At 35.4% G+C, this 17,785-nt stretch overlaps 3 protein-coding genes and 1 pseudogene across 7 annotated transcripts in view; 1 reads left to right on the forward strand and 3 right to left on the reverse strand.

The window, feature by feature from the left end:
* Positions 1–3,721, reverse strand: part of LOC127862901 (intraflagellar transport protein 52 homolog) — a 38,051-nt gene extending 34,330 nt beyond the window's left edge. The window contains exon 1 of the mRNA XM_052402175.1: positions 3,641–3,721. Within this exon, the coding sequence (XP_052258135.1) occupies positions 3,641–3,658 (18 nt within the window). The 5' untranslated portion in view covers positions 3,659–3,721. The remainder of the gene's footprint in view (positions 1–3,640) is intronic.
* Positions 3,722–10,684: 6,963 nt separating this feature from the next.
* Positions 10,685–11,542, reverse strand: LOC127862764 (uncharacterized; annotated as a pseudogene).
* Positions 11,543–11,573: 31 nt separating this feature from the next.
* On the reverse strand, positions 11,574–14,561 carry LOC127862854 (110 kDa antigen-like). 2 transcript variants are annotated; one of them, XR_008040820.1, is made up of 5 exons: positions 14,092–14,561; positions 13,370–13,753; positions 12,750–12,885; positions 11,991–12,551; positions 11,574–11,699 (listed from the first exon to the last, which is right to left on the reverse strand). XR_008040820.1 is itself a non-coding variant. In XM_052402110.1 (4 exons), the coding sequence occupies exons 1-2, from the start codon at positions 13,840–13,842 to the stop codon at positions 12,822–12,824; spliced, it is 537 nt and encodes a 178-aa protein (XP_052258070.1). In that variant the 5' UTR covers positions 13,843–13,962; the 3' UTR covers positions 11,574–11,699; positions 11,991–12,551; positions 12,750–12,821. The 2 variants fall into 2 exon arrangements, 1 of the variants encoding a protein (XP_052258070.1); XM_052402110.1 differs by lacking the exon at positions 14,092–14,561 and having other exon boundaries at positions 13,370–13,962.
* Positions 14,562–14,858: 297 nt separating this feature from the next.
* LOC127861662 (acetyl-coenzyme A synthetase, cytoplasmic-like) overlaps positions 14,859–17,785 on the forward strand; it is a 47,265-nt gene continuing 44,338 nt past the window's right edge. For all 4 annotated transcript variants that reach the window (XR_008040315.1, XR_008040314.1, XR_008040316.1 and 1 more), the window contains exon 1: positions 14,859–15,221. Coding sequence is in view for 1 of the 4 variants with exons in the window: in XM_052400350.1 (XP_052256310.1) it covers positions 14,878–15,221 (344 nt within the window). In the remaining 3 variants the exon portion in view is untranslated. The remainder of the gene's footprint in view (positions 15,222–17,785) is intronic.

Here is a 17,785-nt window from a genome sequence, read left to right on the forward strand (position 1 = left end):
CCGTTTGGCTGTTTTTGGGGCCGAAATTCTGCACCATTCCCCCTTTAAATAGTATACTTTTCCCCCTATTTCAGCTAAGTTTCCCCCTCAATTTTATTTTTTAATTTTATATCTATATTGCCAGCTAGTATGGTGCGCTTAACCTTTGATTAAATGTATATTTATGTAAATTACATTAAAATATAGCAATTTTGAGTGTTGAATGGTTGGTGAAAAGATCTTCTAAAATTCCCCAAAATGACGTGAAATTCCCCCCTATAAGGGCCCCGGCCCCAGTGTAGCACGGGCCCTCATAAACTACTGAACACGCTACTTTTGTTTAATATTTATTTCATAATGTCATGTCAATAAACAAGTTGTTATCTGCAGTAAAATGTTATATGATAATAGTAGATTTAGATATAGAACAGATTTGTTAATGTCAAAATCCTATAACTGTATTGGTCCAGTAAAAAGTAATTCGGTCAAGTGATTTTGTTATTTTTACTCTTACTGGTCCGAATGTCCACTGCTCCAAAAAGTTATTCGTGACGACTGGATTAGACACAGAATCTGCCTTGTGGAGGATTCCAGAGATAGTGGATGTTTATTTTTTTAGCATATTTAAAATTCAGAATACTTTGAGTTGTCCATTGCAAAAAACATTATAAATTTTCATGAACCATTGACATGTTTGAAAGTTGGATTAATATCATTATTCAGTGAGCACACAATATCATGTTAGTTTTTTTAATAAGCGCATAAGGGATACATAACGCATCCCGCGATTTTTGCCTAAATCACTGACACGCGGTGGACATTATTTATTTTGGGTGAAAATTCATCGCGATTTCGCGCAGAATATCACCCAGTGTCACCCGCAATCGGGCTTGATCATTGTGAATGTTATCAAAATGTATATTGATGATCTTTTGGTATTTATTTGAGCCTGAAAATAGTGTATCATTATATACTGCAACACGGTTGAATCGCGGTACTTAAGGAATATTCACTTGCGTCTAGAAACGATCTTCATATTTCAGATAAATGATTTAAAGGACAATCATATTTAACTTAACTTTATTGGACAAAGGCCTTTTTATGACGAAAATCCTTCAGTATTAACTGCCGTAGAAACAAATCTAACACCACAGTCCGCAATTGTTGTTTATTTTTTCTCCCGGTAGATTCACGGTAAATAGATTAAACAGCACCAATTTTAAATTAAACATTCATTATCAAAGCTCTGACATACTCTTCAAAATAACAATCAATAAAGTAAATCACAATTTAAATATATGGAATTTAAGGCATCAAATAAAATAAATAGCACAGTTATTTTAACTTTAAGGCAATGTCGTATTTTTTTTGTTATGACAATTAACTGAACTATACAAATTCAAATATTGTTAAAGTCTGAGTTTTACGACATTTAATTACCAAAAATCGATTCCAATCTGTAGGGAGACATGTTTTCTGTCAGATTTGACAAGTAGGTAACGCAGGATTGTTAATAAACAAAATCCAGAGGGCGCTAATGAACCAGACCCGCGACTTGACCGGGTTTGAGTCATTTTTCTGATTTAAGTGTTTACACAGGGCTCGAATTTAACTTTTTTTTCTACTTGCAAAAAATTGAGAGCAGCTTTAATACCAACTCGCAAAATCAAAAACATTCTCGCAAATTTTGATGGAAACATAAAAAACCCTTGGTTTTTAGTTTAGTTCTATTTAAACAAAATAAAAGTACTTAACATGTATACACATTTTATTTCTGCAACCATACAAAGATATCAGTTCCTTGTACCACAAGGGCCCACATTAGGTTGATTGACCATCTTCATCTATAACAAGTTTTAGTCTTATTTTAAGTTATTTTTTCCACTGATTCACTGTTTTCATAGAAGGATTTAAAATCTGTTTTTTCTAACTAAACGGTTAACTTTGCTTTATCTTTTGTATTATGTATATTTTGTGTTATTTCCGTCTGTGGGAATAAAGTGACAAGTTATTTTTCGCTTCAATGAACATGTGTGAATAGTCGACTGTTTCACTTCCTTTGTACCAATACCATCCGCGTGTCTGTATATACCAGTCTACATACAAGGTGCGCGCTTACGCATAAGGGTTCTTGGGCGTTCTATAAATTGACCTAAGATTTAGTGATCATGTGTCGAGCAGCATTATACCTACTCATTTCTTTTCACTATTTACTTGCAAAAAAATACTAGTGGCTTAAAACTTGACTCGCATTCGGTATTTTTTACTCGCATTTTGCGAGTGTGCGAGTGTTAATTTCGAGCCCTGTTTACATGAAAAATACCTTTAGGAATAGCAACTCCCAGCACACAGGAGGATCTGGATGATAATCGAGGCTTGTAACTAACTACACATATGATCATATTAATGACAACTTTAGTAAAGCCCAACATTTTGTGTCTTCTTGGCTTAAGACTCATTAGACTGTCTTAACAACATGGCAATGGTCATACATATACATACATATCCGGTTAGGGCCGCAGGCTGGCTCAGCCTCTAATAGCCCCCTCATGGTCAGGGACCCAGGTTCTATCCAGTATAACTGTGTAAAATTGGTCTTTCATAAATATGTCCAATCGGTTTTTAAAAGTATTCAGTGACGGTGCAGTGACGATTTCATCTATTAAAAGGTTCCATGGTGTGATTACCCTCTGAGAGAAGAAGTGTTTCCTGACACCTTTCTTAAAAGACTTTTTCTTAAGTTTAAGTGAGTGTCCTCTTGTTGTATAAGGATTTAGATAAAAAAAACTTAGTGTACTCAATATCTTCTTTGCCATGTAACAGCTTATATCGTGTAAGTACCTGTTATCGAACAGCACCTATTATCGGACGTTTTGTTTTGGTTGTGTATGCACATGCGCAAAAGTGCCCATGACGTCACATTGATAAACAAATGGTGGCACATGAAGTCCATGACCTACTTAGCTTGAAACAAATGCGCCGAAAACAGGTTAAAGGAATGCATTTGTTGTTATTTACACCGTTTTGTGTGTTTTATGCTATTACTTTTTGAATGCATTTATCAAAACGTGCATTTACAAACCAAAAAGCATATTTCCGTTTGCAATTTTGATTGCAGCAAACGCAGATTTTTTCGCTGAGTCCGGGTCACGTGATAGTCCTGTGACTTTGTATATACTGGAGTAGTATTAATAAAGTGTCGGGTTATAGGTCATGTTTACATCGGCCGCCATTTTGTTTTGTCTGCTAGAGGTGACAATAATCAGGGAATCATTGTTATGAATTTTTTAAGGTAGTTTGCTGGAAAACTTTACAGATAAATCATTCAATGATTGAACTGTTAGTCATTTGTTCAAACAAAATGTTTTTGTCATTTTAAGTGTTTGCATTTTTAAGGTAATTTAACGTAATTTCTTAGGTGTTCGATAACTAGTTCGTCTACCATACACCTCAATCATGTCCCCACGAAAACGACGAAATGCTAATGTTGGAATCATGATGGCGTGCCTAACTACCGCATATTTTTAAGGTATACAGCCATAAATTTGAGTTTAGTAACATCAATACATACTTAATTAAGCGTCGTTCAAAGAAAACTAACACTCCCATTGACGTTAATGAACACAAAATTATCCAATAATTAAAATAATTTGATACGAACCTCTGCTGTCGGCGCCATGTCAAAATATGCAGATGCTTTGTGGGTAAACAAAACTAAACCGTACCATTAGGGGGTTACACTACACTTATGGTTACTTTGAATTTATACTTCATATTCTTTATATTTGCCAGGAATTTAACATACACCAACCAAAATCTAACTACCATTATGTTCTACTTAATATCCAGTTGTGTCAGTAAAATGGATTCTTGGATGGGTGGGACACGGATATGATGCAAGGCTAACAATCCTCTTTTAAATCGCAGACATTCTGAGTACCTGCAACATTGTTTTGTCCGCTAGAACGACGCATGGGAGTAATTTACTGAAATATCTCGTCTAACCACTGATGCAATAATCTACTAATTCATTCCAGGCGAACTGGATTCCAATATGTATAGTTCAGCAATACCAAAGTCACTTCGCTTAACATTTTTATAGAGAAATTAATTATAGCCTTTTTTAAATTTTAAAACAAGATTTTGTCAGTGTTTTTTACTCATTTATTATACGACCGTCTCAAAATTAAATTATAAATTAATATTAAATTGTACGACAATACATCATAAGGGCCAAAACTATAATAGTTAAAGAAATATTAAAAGAAATAGGTGTACAGCAACAATTCATGCATCTATCAATCCAAAGGGGTGGATAAGATACTTTCGATCTTTGCTATTTAAAGAATCAGAGAATCCAGTACATAATTTTGATATATATTCAAATGTAAATAATAACGACCATGCCGATTATACATTAAATTCGCCAATTACCGACGACGAAATAAAAACAAGTGTCAGTAAGCTGAAGCGCGGAAAATCCCAAGGTAAAGACAGGATCGGGGCGGAATTTAAGGTGCATTTTCACGTTTTGGTAAATTGACACAATTTAAAAAAAGTTGTTTCAAATTCGCAAATCTTCGTTTAAGTTATGATATTTATCAGGACACAGTAATACTGAACATTTACCATGTTCTAAATTGCCAATATATGCAACTTTTGAAGATTTAAAAACCTGAAAGCTTTATCGCGTTGCAACGCGTAACGATTAAATAATTTGGAGAGTTCTGTTGTTGTCGTTATATTTTGTGAAACTACGATTATTGCTTATATAAAGTATAAAATACTTTGTACATTGCGTGGGCGCGGATGGCTGAGTAGTCTAAATGGTTTATACTTTTACTCCAGGACTCCAGGGGTCAGTGTTTCGAGCCCAGTTGAGGGTTACTTTTCTTTTCTTTTTTTAAATTGTATTATATTATTGTTTTTTTTCACTGGAGCTTTTTATTTCAAATGTTTACAATTACCAATATAAAGCATTTAATGATAAACTCCAAAACATGCAAAAATCTGTGAAAATGCCCCTTTAGTACCAAACACGTTATAACCCCTATTTTAAATGTACTTTTCAATAAGAGTTTATATTCTGGAAGCTTTCCTGATGCAGGGTGTGAGAGTATAATCGTACCCCTATATAAATCGGGTTCGCGAAGTGATCCTTCAAATTACCGAGGTATATCTCTAGTTGACGTTAGTACAAGATATTTGCAGGCATCATAAATGATAGATTTATCAGGTTTGCGAATGAATTAGATATAATTGATGAGGCTTAAGCTGGGTTTAGAGCAGAATATTCGGTTACCGATAATATGTTTATTTTACAGAGGTTGGTGCAAAATGTATATTTTTAAGGCAGGGGGTAAATTCTATGTGTTATATGTGGATTTCTTAAAGGTATTCGATTCCTTGGTGCATCATAAATTGTTCACATGCTTTATGCGTAAAGGAATCCAGGGCAAGGTACTAAGGGTCTTGACCTCGATGTATTCAAAACTGGTGTAAACTTCTCCACATGCCTGATAGAAGATATCCAAAAACTGTTATAAAATGCTAACGTCATAAGATGATATTGGGAGGCGAAATTGGGCTACAGATGTAAAAGAGCTTCTTTTTAAATATGGGTTCGGCTTTATTTTTGGGTCTCACAGGATGTTGGTGATATTGATTTATTCATGCTCCATTTCAAACAACATCTGACTGATTGTGCGACTCAAACCTGCCACGAAAACATATATGACTCTTCTAGATGTGATACTTACAGGCAATTTAAAAGTTTGTTAAACACGGAACGATATTTAGACATTGAAATGCAATTTCATTGCATGCAAGCGTTGGCGAGATTTTGTTGTTCGAGCCATAGGTTTCAAATAGAGTTAGGTAGACGATTAGGAATACCTAGAAATCTTAGAATATGTGCACATTGTCAATCGGAAAATGAATCCGTAATGATAGAGGATGAATATCATGAACTTTTTGAATGCTCTAAATATGCTGAAATAAGTCAAACTTATTTGTATACTCTTACATAAGGAAAACATAAAATTAATTTACAAAACAATATAGCTCGTAGGAATATACAGGAGCGCAATGCGCGCACTTTGCACTTTACATGCTACCTTTCCATCTTGCTAGTTAAATCGTCCGAACGTCAAGGATGAATGATTTTATCCTTAGCTTACACATATTGTAGTCAAATAATCACATGTGCAATTTTAAATAAAAATATTTACTCATTACTGAGATATGTAAGTTTTAAAACTGTTGCGTTAGAAAAAATCACCAAGTGTAGTAAAAGGCGATATACACGTTTTCCCAATTTAATTTCAATTTCATGATTCTAGGTAAGTTTTTAACACAAGAAAAACATAACATTAATTAAAGAAAAACAATATGGCTCGTATGAATATTCAGGAGCGAAACGGCTTGTCACGTAATTATGTATCGTTCGTGGATAACACACAGTAACAAACAAAGTTCATTTCTGTTTTCATCGAGATTTATTTCTGTTGAATAATTTCTAACACAACGCTTCTAATGTTCATGAAGTACAATTTTACAGCGCGGCGGCCAATTGGCCGCCACGTCAAGACAGCGTGACTGCTCTACTCGATTGTCAAGCTAGGACTCTAGAATCCCTTCTTACAACAAAGCACAGCATTTTATTCCAAGGTACATAAACATAAAATTAAGATATTTCCTTTCTCATTCTTGGTTGGTTAACTGTTCTCTTACCCCGATTTTCTAAACCCACCCCTTCGAATAACCCTTGTTGATTGGATGGATCGCTTATACACCTACCACATGTCACAGCAGAAGAGTGCAATATACAATTATCACTTTGGGAACAGGAGACCTCATTTCATTTGCATACTTGATCATACAAACAGATGCTCTCTATGGACAAACCACATTAGTAGTGTGAAACCTAACACTCCTATAATCGATTACGTAAACCCCGATACCCATAAGATACACACTCAATCCGAACTTACATTTGTTATGTACATTGGGAAATTGGATATTTCAATTATTTAAATTTCATTATATACCATATCTGAATTGGGGCTTGTTATATACGAGCCGAATGTTCCCGATAATTGAACTACATTGGAGAAATGAAACCATACTTCCATAATCAATTTTTTCAAACTTCATTACATGTCCCTTCCGGACTGACATCTGTAATGTTAATTCCTAAATACCCGCAACATACAGCAACGTTAAAAACTCAAACATATTATTAAAATATTTCCCTATTATTAAATCTATATGTACTTAAGTTTATATACCGTTATGTTACAGGCTCAATCGGCAAATTGCTAGCTGGTCAGTTATTAAGACGTGTTTATGCGTTTTACTTTTCACATTGTTATTATTTAACGATGTACGAGTTTGCGAATTTGACTTTTGAAGTGACATTTTTATTTTTTTTAAGTTTTATATTTTGTTGATTTTCCATTTCAATTAAATTTTCAGGAATTCATCAAATTTGTTTCGAATTATTCTTGGTCCAAATTTCAACACAAGCCGTTTAAAATAAGGAAGCTATATTGATATGATTAAGTGATGCGTTAGAAAAGTCTCCAAGTGCACATGTTTTTATTTTTTTAGCTCACCTGAGCACAACGTGCTCACGGTGAGCTTTTGTTATCGTCTTTTGTCCGTCGTCCGTCGTGCGTTGTGCGGCGTCAACATTTGACTTGTTAACTCTCTAGAGGCCACATTTATTGTCCAATCTTCATGAAATTTGGTCGTAAAATTGGTCTCAATGATATCTTGGATGAGTTTGAAAATGGTTACGTTTGCTTGAAAAATATGGCTGCCAAGGGGCGGGGCATTTTTTCTTTATATGGCTATAGTAAATCTTGTTAACACTCTAGAGGCCACATTTATTGTCCGATCCTCGTGAAACTTGGTCAGAAGATTCATCCCAATGATATCTTGGACGAGTTCGAAAATGATGTCGGTTGATTGAAAAACATGGCCGCCAGTGGGCGGGGAATTTTTCCTTATATGGCTATAGAAAAACCTTGTTAACACTCTAGAGGCCACATTTATTTTCCGATCTTCATGAAACTTGCTCAGATGATTTGTCCCAATGTTGTCTTGGATGAGTTCAAAAATGGTAACCTTGGCTTGAAAAACATGGCTGCCAAGGGGCGGGGCATTTTTCCTTATATGGCTATATATATACTGAATTCCCACAACGTACTTAAAAACTTGTTAAAATTTAAAGATGCCATTACTGACATACTGATAGGAGTATACTCAACATCACTTGACTCGCGGTATCACTTGTACTTATAGTATTGACATCAAGTAAATTTAAAAATTAAATCGACTGTTTTCGTTATGTTTTGTGAGATACGAGGATTGCTTACATAAACTTGATAAAGTATGAAACACATCACTCATTGTATGAGCATGGATGGCCGAGTGGTCTAAACGGTAGACTTTTACTCCATGGGGTCAATGGTTCGAGCCCATTTGCGGGTTACTTTTATATTTTAATTCAATTTTATTCTTGTTTTTTTTATTGCAGCTTTTTAGATCCATCTTGCATTTATCAATATAGCATAGAGTCTATAATGAAAAAAATAATTTGGGGAGTTCTTATGTTATAGTTAGATTTTGTGACATTACAAGGATTGCTTATATAAAGTATAAAATAAACCACTGACTATATGGGAGCACTGATGGCCCATTGGTTTAAGCTTTTACTACAGGGGTCAGTGGATCGAGCCCAGTTAAGGAAGACTTCCTTTCTTTTTTTTTAAATTTTATTGTTTTTTAATGGAGGTATTTTGCTCAAATGATTACTTATCAATTAAAGTATTTAATAACAAACTTCAATACATGTCTAATCTGTGAAAACGTCCCTTTGAAATTGCTTTTGCTCTCACATGCCCTTGTATTTTAAGATAGAATACTTTCCTCTCCAGAGGAAAGAGGTATGGGTTTGAATCCCATCGGGGGCTTCAGAGGATGATTCATTTCGAGACGAATGTTAATATTTGCTTTATTGTGTCCCAAAATTAACTTAATATTAAATATATAACTGTGAAACATAATTCAAAATAATGTTTCTATATACATTGTGATCCATGGACATGAAAATTCAATTATGCAAGAAACATGTATGATTTGAGGGAAGAATACGACAGCAAACTTAGAATGGACATTCATTTTAGATTGTTAAGTAACTAAAACTAAAAATGTTGTAAAGCTTGTGTATGCCGTCCTTGCTTCTGGACAGCAGAACAGTTAAGGCATAAATGATTACTCTTTTTCTTTAGAATCATAATTGATGCATTATTACTTAAGCAAATTTGAACTTTTTAAAAACTCGATGAATTGGGAACTGAATTTTTCATGTTCGTTGCTTGCAATTTACCGGTACTGATCATAATGTTACTGGTGGACAAATGCCTTGTCTCTTTACACTTTACAGGGAGATGGTGTTTTTCATAAATATCCAGGTTAATTTATATAAATACCGGGTAAGACCTCGTAACATATTTATATACATGTAAGCAATACATCTATGATGATGACATTATGTGTTTCGCTGTAAATTTACAGAGAAAATATACTACAGCCGCATGTCACCAGAGTTGTTAAAAGGGCATTTAGACAGTATTGTCCCTGACTTTTGCCCATTTTGACATATTCTTATAAACAAGAGGGCCACGATGGCCCTGTATCGCTCCACTGCTGAAAAAAAGGCTGAAACAAATATTCTCGGCATGTGCAAATACTTAAATATAGGCCCTATTTAAGCACATGAACACTTTTGTGACCCCCTGGGCTTGGTCAAATTTAACCCCAGGGGCATAATTTGGGCCAACTTTGTAGAGGACTACTATACCTCACTACATACAAAATGTGGTAGCCCTAGGTCCTAGAGTTAAGGATAAGAATATGTTAACAGTTTTCACAAAATAAGCAAGATATAAGCGTATATAATGTTCAATTTTTTGACCCGCGGGTCAGGGTCAAATTTGACCTAAACTCTGTAGAGGACTATAAGATGTTACTGCATACCAAATTTGGTAGCCGTAGTCCGAATGGTTTTCGACAAGAAGATTTTTTAAGATTTCACAAAATAGGCGCTTTATAAGCGTTTATTCAATTTTGTGACCCCCGGGGCAGGGTCAAAGTTCACCCCAGAGGCATTATTTGAACAAATTTGGTAGAGATTTATTAGATGCAACTACATACCAAATTTGGTAGCCCTAGGCCCAATGGTTATGAACAAAAAGATTTTTTAAAGTTTTCACAAAATAGGCCCCATATAAGCGTATGTTCAGTTTTGTGACCCCCCGGGCAGGGTCAAATTTGACCCAATGGGCATAATTTGAACAAACTTGGTAGAAAACTATTAGATGTCCAAATTTGGTAGCCCTATGCTCTATGGTTAAGGACAAGAAGTTATTTAAAGTGTTCACAAAATAGGCACTATATAAGCATATAATCGATTTTGTGGCCCCCAGGGCAGGGTCAAATTTGACCCCTGGGGCATAATTTGAACATACTAAGTAGAGGACTTTACAATGGCACTACATACCAAATTGTGTAGCCCTAGGCTTAATGGTTATGGACAAGATTGTTTTTTTTAAGTTTTCACAAAATAGGCATTATATAAGCATGTCCGTGTTTATGATAAGTCAATTTCAATAAGTGAGCTACACACTTTTTAAAACTATTATTTACCTTCGACGTCATTGTTGGTCCAAACTGAACGCCGAAATATGGACCAGTGTTTAGGTTGGAACAGCACGTGCCGGGCCCACTAACGCTCCATGTATGTATCGAGGGCCTCGAGCTGCGGAGTGTTTGCTTGGTCTTTCAACGCTTCAAACGTCTCCCGTATGTGTGCAGCTGGTAGGAAGGGCAACGCCATCAGCTGCCTCATGTAGTTGTACAGTGCCTGTCGCCGTCTGTACGTGGTTACTAACCCAAGGTCCTGGACTTTTCGCTAAACACCCTGTGTCCAGTGAAACACACAACCCTTGATAGTAACGCCAGGAAAAACGCGTCGTACAGCCAACCAAGCAGCTGTAAAAATAATGTATTGTTAATTAATAAAGCTTTTAAAACACTTAATTGCGAGATTAATATGTAGTAGATAACCGATATATGTCAATGCAATGAAAACAGTACTTATAAATTAAAATATATGTAATCACTTATGTAATATTGATATTTACCTTGCTCAAAGTCGAGCACAAAGTTGTCAACGACAGGATTGTTGAGTTTTTCTTTGATGGCTGTAAGAACGGCAACGTAGTCAGCCTCCGTCTTCGTGGACATCAAAGCGAAGACCAGCGGGAGCTGTTTCTTCATCCCATCCTTCTGGATGAAGGCGTGAAAACTCAACAATTGGCCGCTTTTCTTGAACGGGTCTTTAACAACCTGAAAATCAAAAGAATATTGTTTTGGCCTAACTAACACAGACGGACACACGCTACGTAACTTAATATGTCCCCTTGAGCGAATAATACAACTTAGTATACCTATATATAAGAAAGTGTTGAATTTGAGAAGATAATTTTAGATGCATTATTCAGTGTAAACTCGCCTTGAAGGTACCGTCCATGAACCAGCGCCTAGCATGGCAAAGTAGGTTAAGCTGGTATTCCGTGGCGAAGATAATGTGCCTTTGGTCTCCCACTCGGATGTCGGCCAGCAAAAAGTCAGCACAGATAGTCTGTGTCAAGCTGAAAGAATTAACAGCAAACTCTTAATAAATAATCATGAAATTAAAGGCAATACATTTGATATAAAATGATCAATAGGTTTTTTTTTATAAATCAAAGAGATGATATCTTTTTTTTTTAATTGTCTGAATATTCGGTTGTCACAATTAACGTCGTTTTCACAAATTCGGTCGGTATATTTCACGGGCAATATATCTGGCGTTAAAGGTGTTATATACAACGTACTTTAATAAATTATTTTATTAAAGTTAATTGGTGTGTTAATTAATCGGCTTTAATTGTAATACAAACCTCAAAGTCTAAATTGGTTGGTTCCTCATGCCTATTCTTGGCTCGGTGACGGTTCAGAGCCCGCTTTAACAGTTTCTGTTTTGGGGCCAGGAACCGCTGTTCTTCCGGGATAAGATTGGTCATCACATGAGTCACTACTTCCATGGCTCGCCGGTGCGGATCTAGCTCCATCAGATGCTTGCTCTGAAATAAAAAAATTGTAACGAAGCTGAAATAAAACAGCGTAAAAAACCATTCGGACATTGTGACATAATGAGAAATTGCACCTTGTTTCTGTTTGCATACCATTTTTTAAATAAATAAATAATAGGCCTACCACTGCCGACATATTTTTAAAATAAATAAATAAAAGGCCTACCATTGCCGATATATTTGTTAAATAAATAAATAATAGGCCTGCCACTGCCGATAACTCTGCTTTGACGGCCAGTCTTAAGTCCGCGGGGTGCGCGGGATCTTGTAGACCTGGTTTGAAATGGTCACCGTGTTGGCTGACAGTTGCATGGCATCGCATCTTTGTTGACCGTACACCACACGTCCACAACGTAGACTTCTTGTTGGCTTTCCGCAAAAAAAGACGAAAAAAATACAGTACATTTAGAATGATGAATGCGGAAATATTTCGCACATCTTTTTATCATAAGAACTGAAAGTCTTTTAATATTAACTTTGTATATACAAGCTGTTCGTGTTTTAAAAGTATAATGATGTCTGCATGAAATTAACACCATGAATATCAGCCGATCAAGGGTGAGTTACCTTTACTCCATAAGAATAGCCATTGCTGGTCACCAGTAGTTTACCGCCTCGTTTACCGCCCTTTTCCAGCACTTAGTACGTCAATGCCTCTTCTTCCATAATATGGTTTGGAAGATCTGGTTCTGCATTGAGGGACCTAAAAATCCAATCAAAATTTCAATTTCGTGAATTTTATTTAGTTATTGTATAATGTTAGAAACGCTAAATTTAATGTAAGGAATTGTGCCGTTTATGTTCTGATAACAATATAGCAAGTTGACAAATGCTTTACGCACTGCGTTAAGACCCGGTTTACCGAAGCACTACTCATTTTGTAAGCACATTTTTCAATTTGCACTTAATTTATGAAGTTGTAGAAATATTTAATACATAAACAACTAGTAAATTTATAAAATAATCAATACACAAATGCACAATAAAGAATAAAAGAAATATAACAGCAAACAAATATTTCTCTATCGGACTTAAATTATATGAAAACAAAGTATGACAATTTGCATACTGAACGTGCGTTCTTAACTTTTTTTTAGAAGAAAGGAAATTAATTGATAAAAAGAGCGGACGAGGCGATCATTCGTTTACCGGTAATCATATTAAATAAACTTATTGTTGCAACTCACGTGTCTTGTGGTTCTTCCGGGTCATCTGCCACTCTGTGATTTACGTCAAAACTCATGTCGAAGTGAGCGTCAACCTGCATCGGCTTTTCCTGGACTGGTTCTTCCGTGGGCTCAGGATATTCCCTCTGCTCTAGATGGACTGGTTCTTCCGTGGGCTCAGTATCTTCCCTCTGCTCTAGATGGACTGGTTCTACCGTGGGCTCAGTATCTTCCATGTGCTCAGGATAGACGGTTTCTTCCATCGGCTCGGGTTCTTGCTTAGGCTCCGTATTTCCGGTTTCTTCCAAAGGCTCTGGATCGATGGTCTGAAGATGGCACGGTCTGCATATAAAATGCAGTTCGAGCTGTGATTTACGGGCCTGGTGATACTCCCTGCTGATATACCTAAACAGAAGACCCTGATATACACTATCATACTCGTAATGATGGGGCAAATTATGTAAAAACCTAACGCTTATTACAGTAAATATCATTAACTGCAGACAGCAATGTGAACACCTTTACGCTTTCAATGCAAGGAAATGTTCAGCACGGAATTACATGTTAAGTCGGAATATATGTCATTTTATTTTTACAAAATAAGTCCAATCTATTTCCCTGATTACATTATATACGGCAGACATTAACAGAAATATTCATTTAAATATTGAAAGGGAAAATAGTGAAATGTGGACAGCAACGACAACATGCAGAATATAATAAAATATATAAGCATCTCATACCTGTATCACATGTCCGATGTTGCCATCTGTCACATAAATCGCATGTGATGGCATGTTTGCGAGGTGTCACTATCTGATCACACGAAATACACAATTCGTCTGTCATAAGAACGTGTCGAAATATAAAATCACGAATGACGATGCCATAGCCAAGTTGCTTTTTATATACACTTTCGGCGAATATCTTGAGATCAAAAGATGCAAACTGGCTTAAAGTTTTTAAAAACAATATAACGCCTTTATAATGTCTCCTTTTGATGTTTCTGTACTAGTAATTAGTCAATCATCTGATCACACGTCTTCCGATCTAAGTGTGTTTGATAATTGTTAAATTGGTCCCGAAATTATTTTAATTGGCAAATCAAAGCATCATACCTCTGCCAAACTAATTACTCGTGAAACTTAACGTTTGTTACACAATGAATCATAATGTTTCCGTTATTTAATTGCAATTAAAATCAAACGGATAATTAAGCAGACATCAAATTTGTAATAATTAAATAATCTTAATTTCCTATATATGATAAACAAGTACTAAATTAAAATTGCAATTAATAATCAAATTTGTATTAAAAATCTGAAATTTCCATATATGTTAAAAAATACTATTCGGAGCGAAATAATCATTTACAAAAGCCTAATATTACATAAGAATTAAATAAGGGCGAAACAACCCACTTGTAAGGGCGAAACGACCCGGGGCGAAACGACCCGGGGTGACAGAGGGCGAACGGGATTAAGGGCGAAACGACCTGAGACCCTCCACCAATCAGAAATCTCGTTACAATGCTTGCACATGCGTCGTTCAAAATGGCCGAAAATCACAACATTTCGCCGGCAATATTTCCTCCACCAGAAACTCTGCAAAATGAAGCCCACGTCAAAAGTATGGAGCAATACAGAGACATGTACAAACACTCAGTCGAAGATCCAGATGGTTTCTGGGGCGACATCGCTCGCGAATTTCACTGGGCGTCCCCACCAACGGGGAAATTTCTTGAGTACAACTTCGATGTGAGAAATGGGTCCATATTTATAAAGTGGATGCAGGGATCAAAAACGAACGTCTGCTACAATGCGCTTGATAGGCATGTCAAAAATGGATTGGCTGATAAAATTGCCTTTTATTGGTATGATTGTTTTATTATAGATCCTAATTACTGTAGCTGAAATAATTCGCGTTCAGAATAAATCTGAACGCTGAAACTCCGGTCTGTAAAAACCATAACGAAAAATAAATACAATATTATTAGGGGAATTACAGTATTTACAAGTGTATATATCTGAAATCTACATGTTGTTTGACGAATATGAACTTAGATCACAAAAATTAATTGTATTACATTTAAAATCATAGACATGGAGCGATCATTTTCTCTAAGGCAGCCATTTTGGCATTGTTGTTGTTGTTATTTCGTACTATAGCTATTTCGTACCTATTACTTTTGGGGTATTTTGTTACTGTCGATTCTAATATTTTGAGTTATAATAGTTATAATTCTTTTTTTGCCTCATCTTACTATTTCCAATTTCATTTCTTACTGTTTTGCGCATATTGCACACTTAATTTTTTTGTTTGAACTCAGTTACAAACATAGTTGAATTTAACCTCCAGTTCAAGGGAGATAACAAGAACCCTTTACTATATACGGATTTATATTTGACGAAACAAACACGAATTATAGTTTATAAACAGGTAAATTTCGACATATTTTGCTCAATAAATACTATTTAGGCAACGTTCTTTCATAATAGTCACAAATATGTGTGTATTTAAATTCATGAGTGATGCGACCGAAATTCGTGTCGGAACTCTCGCTATTAAAAAGATAGAGTGGACTATTGACGCCAAGAGTCTGCCAAAGCAAAAATCATCAAAAGACTAAGGCGGCAATTTATATTGACTACTAATTACTGATAACCTTACAGTTAAAACTTAAATCCATCTTTTGCATTTTCACTGCGGAATACAAAACTCTGAACAAAATCGGCCTCATCATGCTTTTTTTTGGATAAAATAAAGGCCATTTTATAGAATCTTTATATAAATATGAACATAATTAATTTGAAAAAATAGCCAACAATGACAAATTTAGCGTAAGAATTCACAGGTACGTTTCAGTATATTTTCATTAGCCAACAATTACCAATGGAGCTTCATTTTGGGAAAAAACACACTGATGCATACTATTGGGATTCATATATAAGCAGTTTTTACTGTTACAATTGACAGTTGTGTACATAAAGGTGTAAAGACATTGTCACAAAACAAAACTGTGATTGAAGTCAAACAATTAAAGAATCTATAACAATATATTTTTTAATTGTTTGAACCATTTATGATATAGTATCAGCGATTTTCCTCCTTCATTATAAAGTACCGGTAAACGGTACTTTCCCAATTTAGCGAAAATTCCCAAATTCCCAATCGGCATCTGAAAAAATCCCAATCAGCGTCCGAATTTTTTCTCAAAACGATCGAAAGTTTCGTAACAAAACCCAACTTTCAGCGAGCGAACAAAGAAAATCGTATAGTTGTGTGTAACCACGCACTCGATTAATTTCGGGTTTTATTATTCAGCGCGTTCAATCAATAGAGTCGTTACTGTTTCCGGTTTTTTTGTCAGGCAGCCAGCGTTCTTTTTTACGTCAGTTTGTAACCTTATCGTAGTTTGAAATGAGCCATAATAGCAAATATTATGCAAAAAAAACTAAAAATGAATCATCAAGCAAGTGGATCCCGTTTACTGACGCACTTTGGTTTCAAGATTTCAAACAATCTTTGCACGACCAATCGGAACCGTCTATCACAGGACACATTGACAGCACTAATGATGCTGTGCAGAGAGGGATGCCAGCAACTGAGTGATGATCAAACATCAAAGATTGTTGAAATTTTCAAAAAAATGAAAGAGAGAGACATTGCTTTATAAGAGATTAAAACAACTAGTAATTGATTTTATGTGTTCTTTATAATATTTTGTTATTTATAATATATAATAAGACCCAAACTTCACGACGTGATTTTCCCAATTTAAGGATTTCACGACTCGATTTTTCCCAATTTTGAGGTTTGCACGACTCAATTTTTCCCAAGTGGACCGGTACGGGTACTTTTCCCAATTTGACAAGGAAAATCGCTGAGTATAATCTTGATTCAAATGATCATATCATAAGTATGCAGAGAATGGTTGCAGGGCTCAATATTAACGGTTGTCCTATCGCCCCTGGCAAGTAAAAGTTGGGTCCGGGCAAGTTATTTTATAATCTAGTTGTCCGACAGGGCAAGTGCAAAAAAGAACAAAGCATTTAATTTAGACTTTAATTGCTGTAATCATTTTGTTAAATCAAATGTGCAAAAAAAAAGGTTTTGTGGTGTATCATTTTGATCTTCATTACAAAATATGAGGTTAACAGCTAATGTGATATTTCATGTTTGGGCAAATGGCTTTACGTTCAGGGCAAGTAGATTTTCTAAGTACTTGCCCAGCAGGGCAATTTGGTTTTTAGGTTAATGTTGAGCCCTGGGTTGCTTTTAAAAGTTAAAAGAATCAAACAAGAATCAAACAATTAAGAATAGGAATTCAAGCAGAAAGGTCAGAGCTCCAGATAAGGGCCGTACAGCCGTAAATACGCCTTTTTCATGAAGATTTACGCATTTATTTTTATAACCTGGATGTACAATTACGTCAAT

This window comes from Dreissena polymorpha, chromosome 16, assembly GCF_020536995.1.
Source record: "Dreissena polymorpha isolate Duluth1 chromosome 16, UMN_Dpol_1.0, whole genome shotgun sequence".
Taxonomy (NCBI): domain Eukaryota; kingdom Metazoa; phylum Mollusca; class Bivalvia; order Myida; family Dreissenidae; genus Dreissena; species Dreissena polymorpha.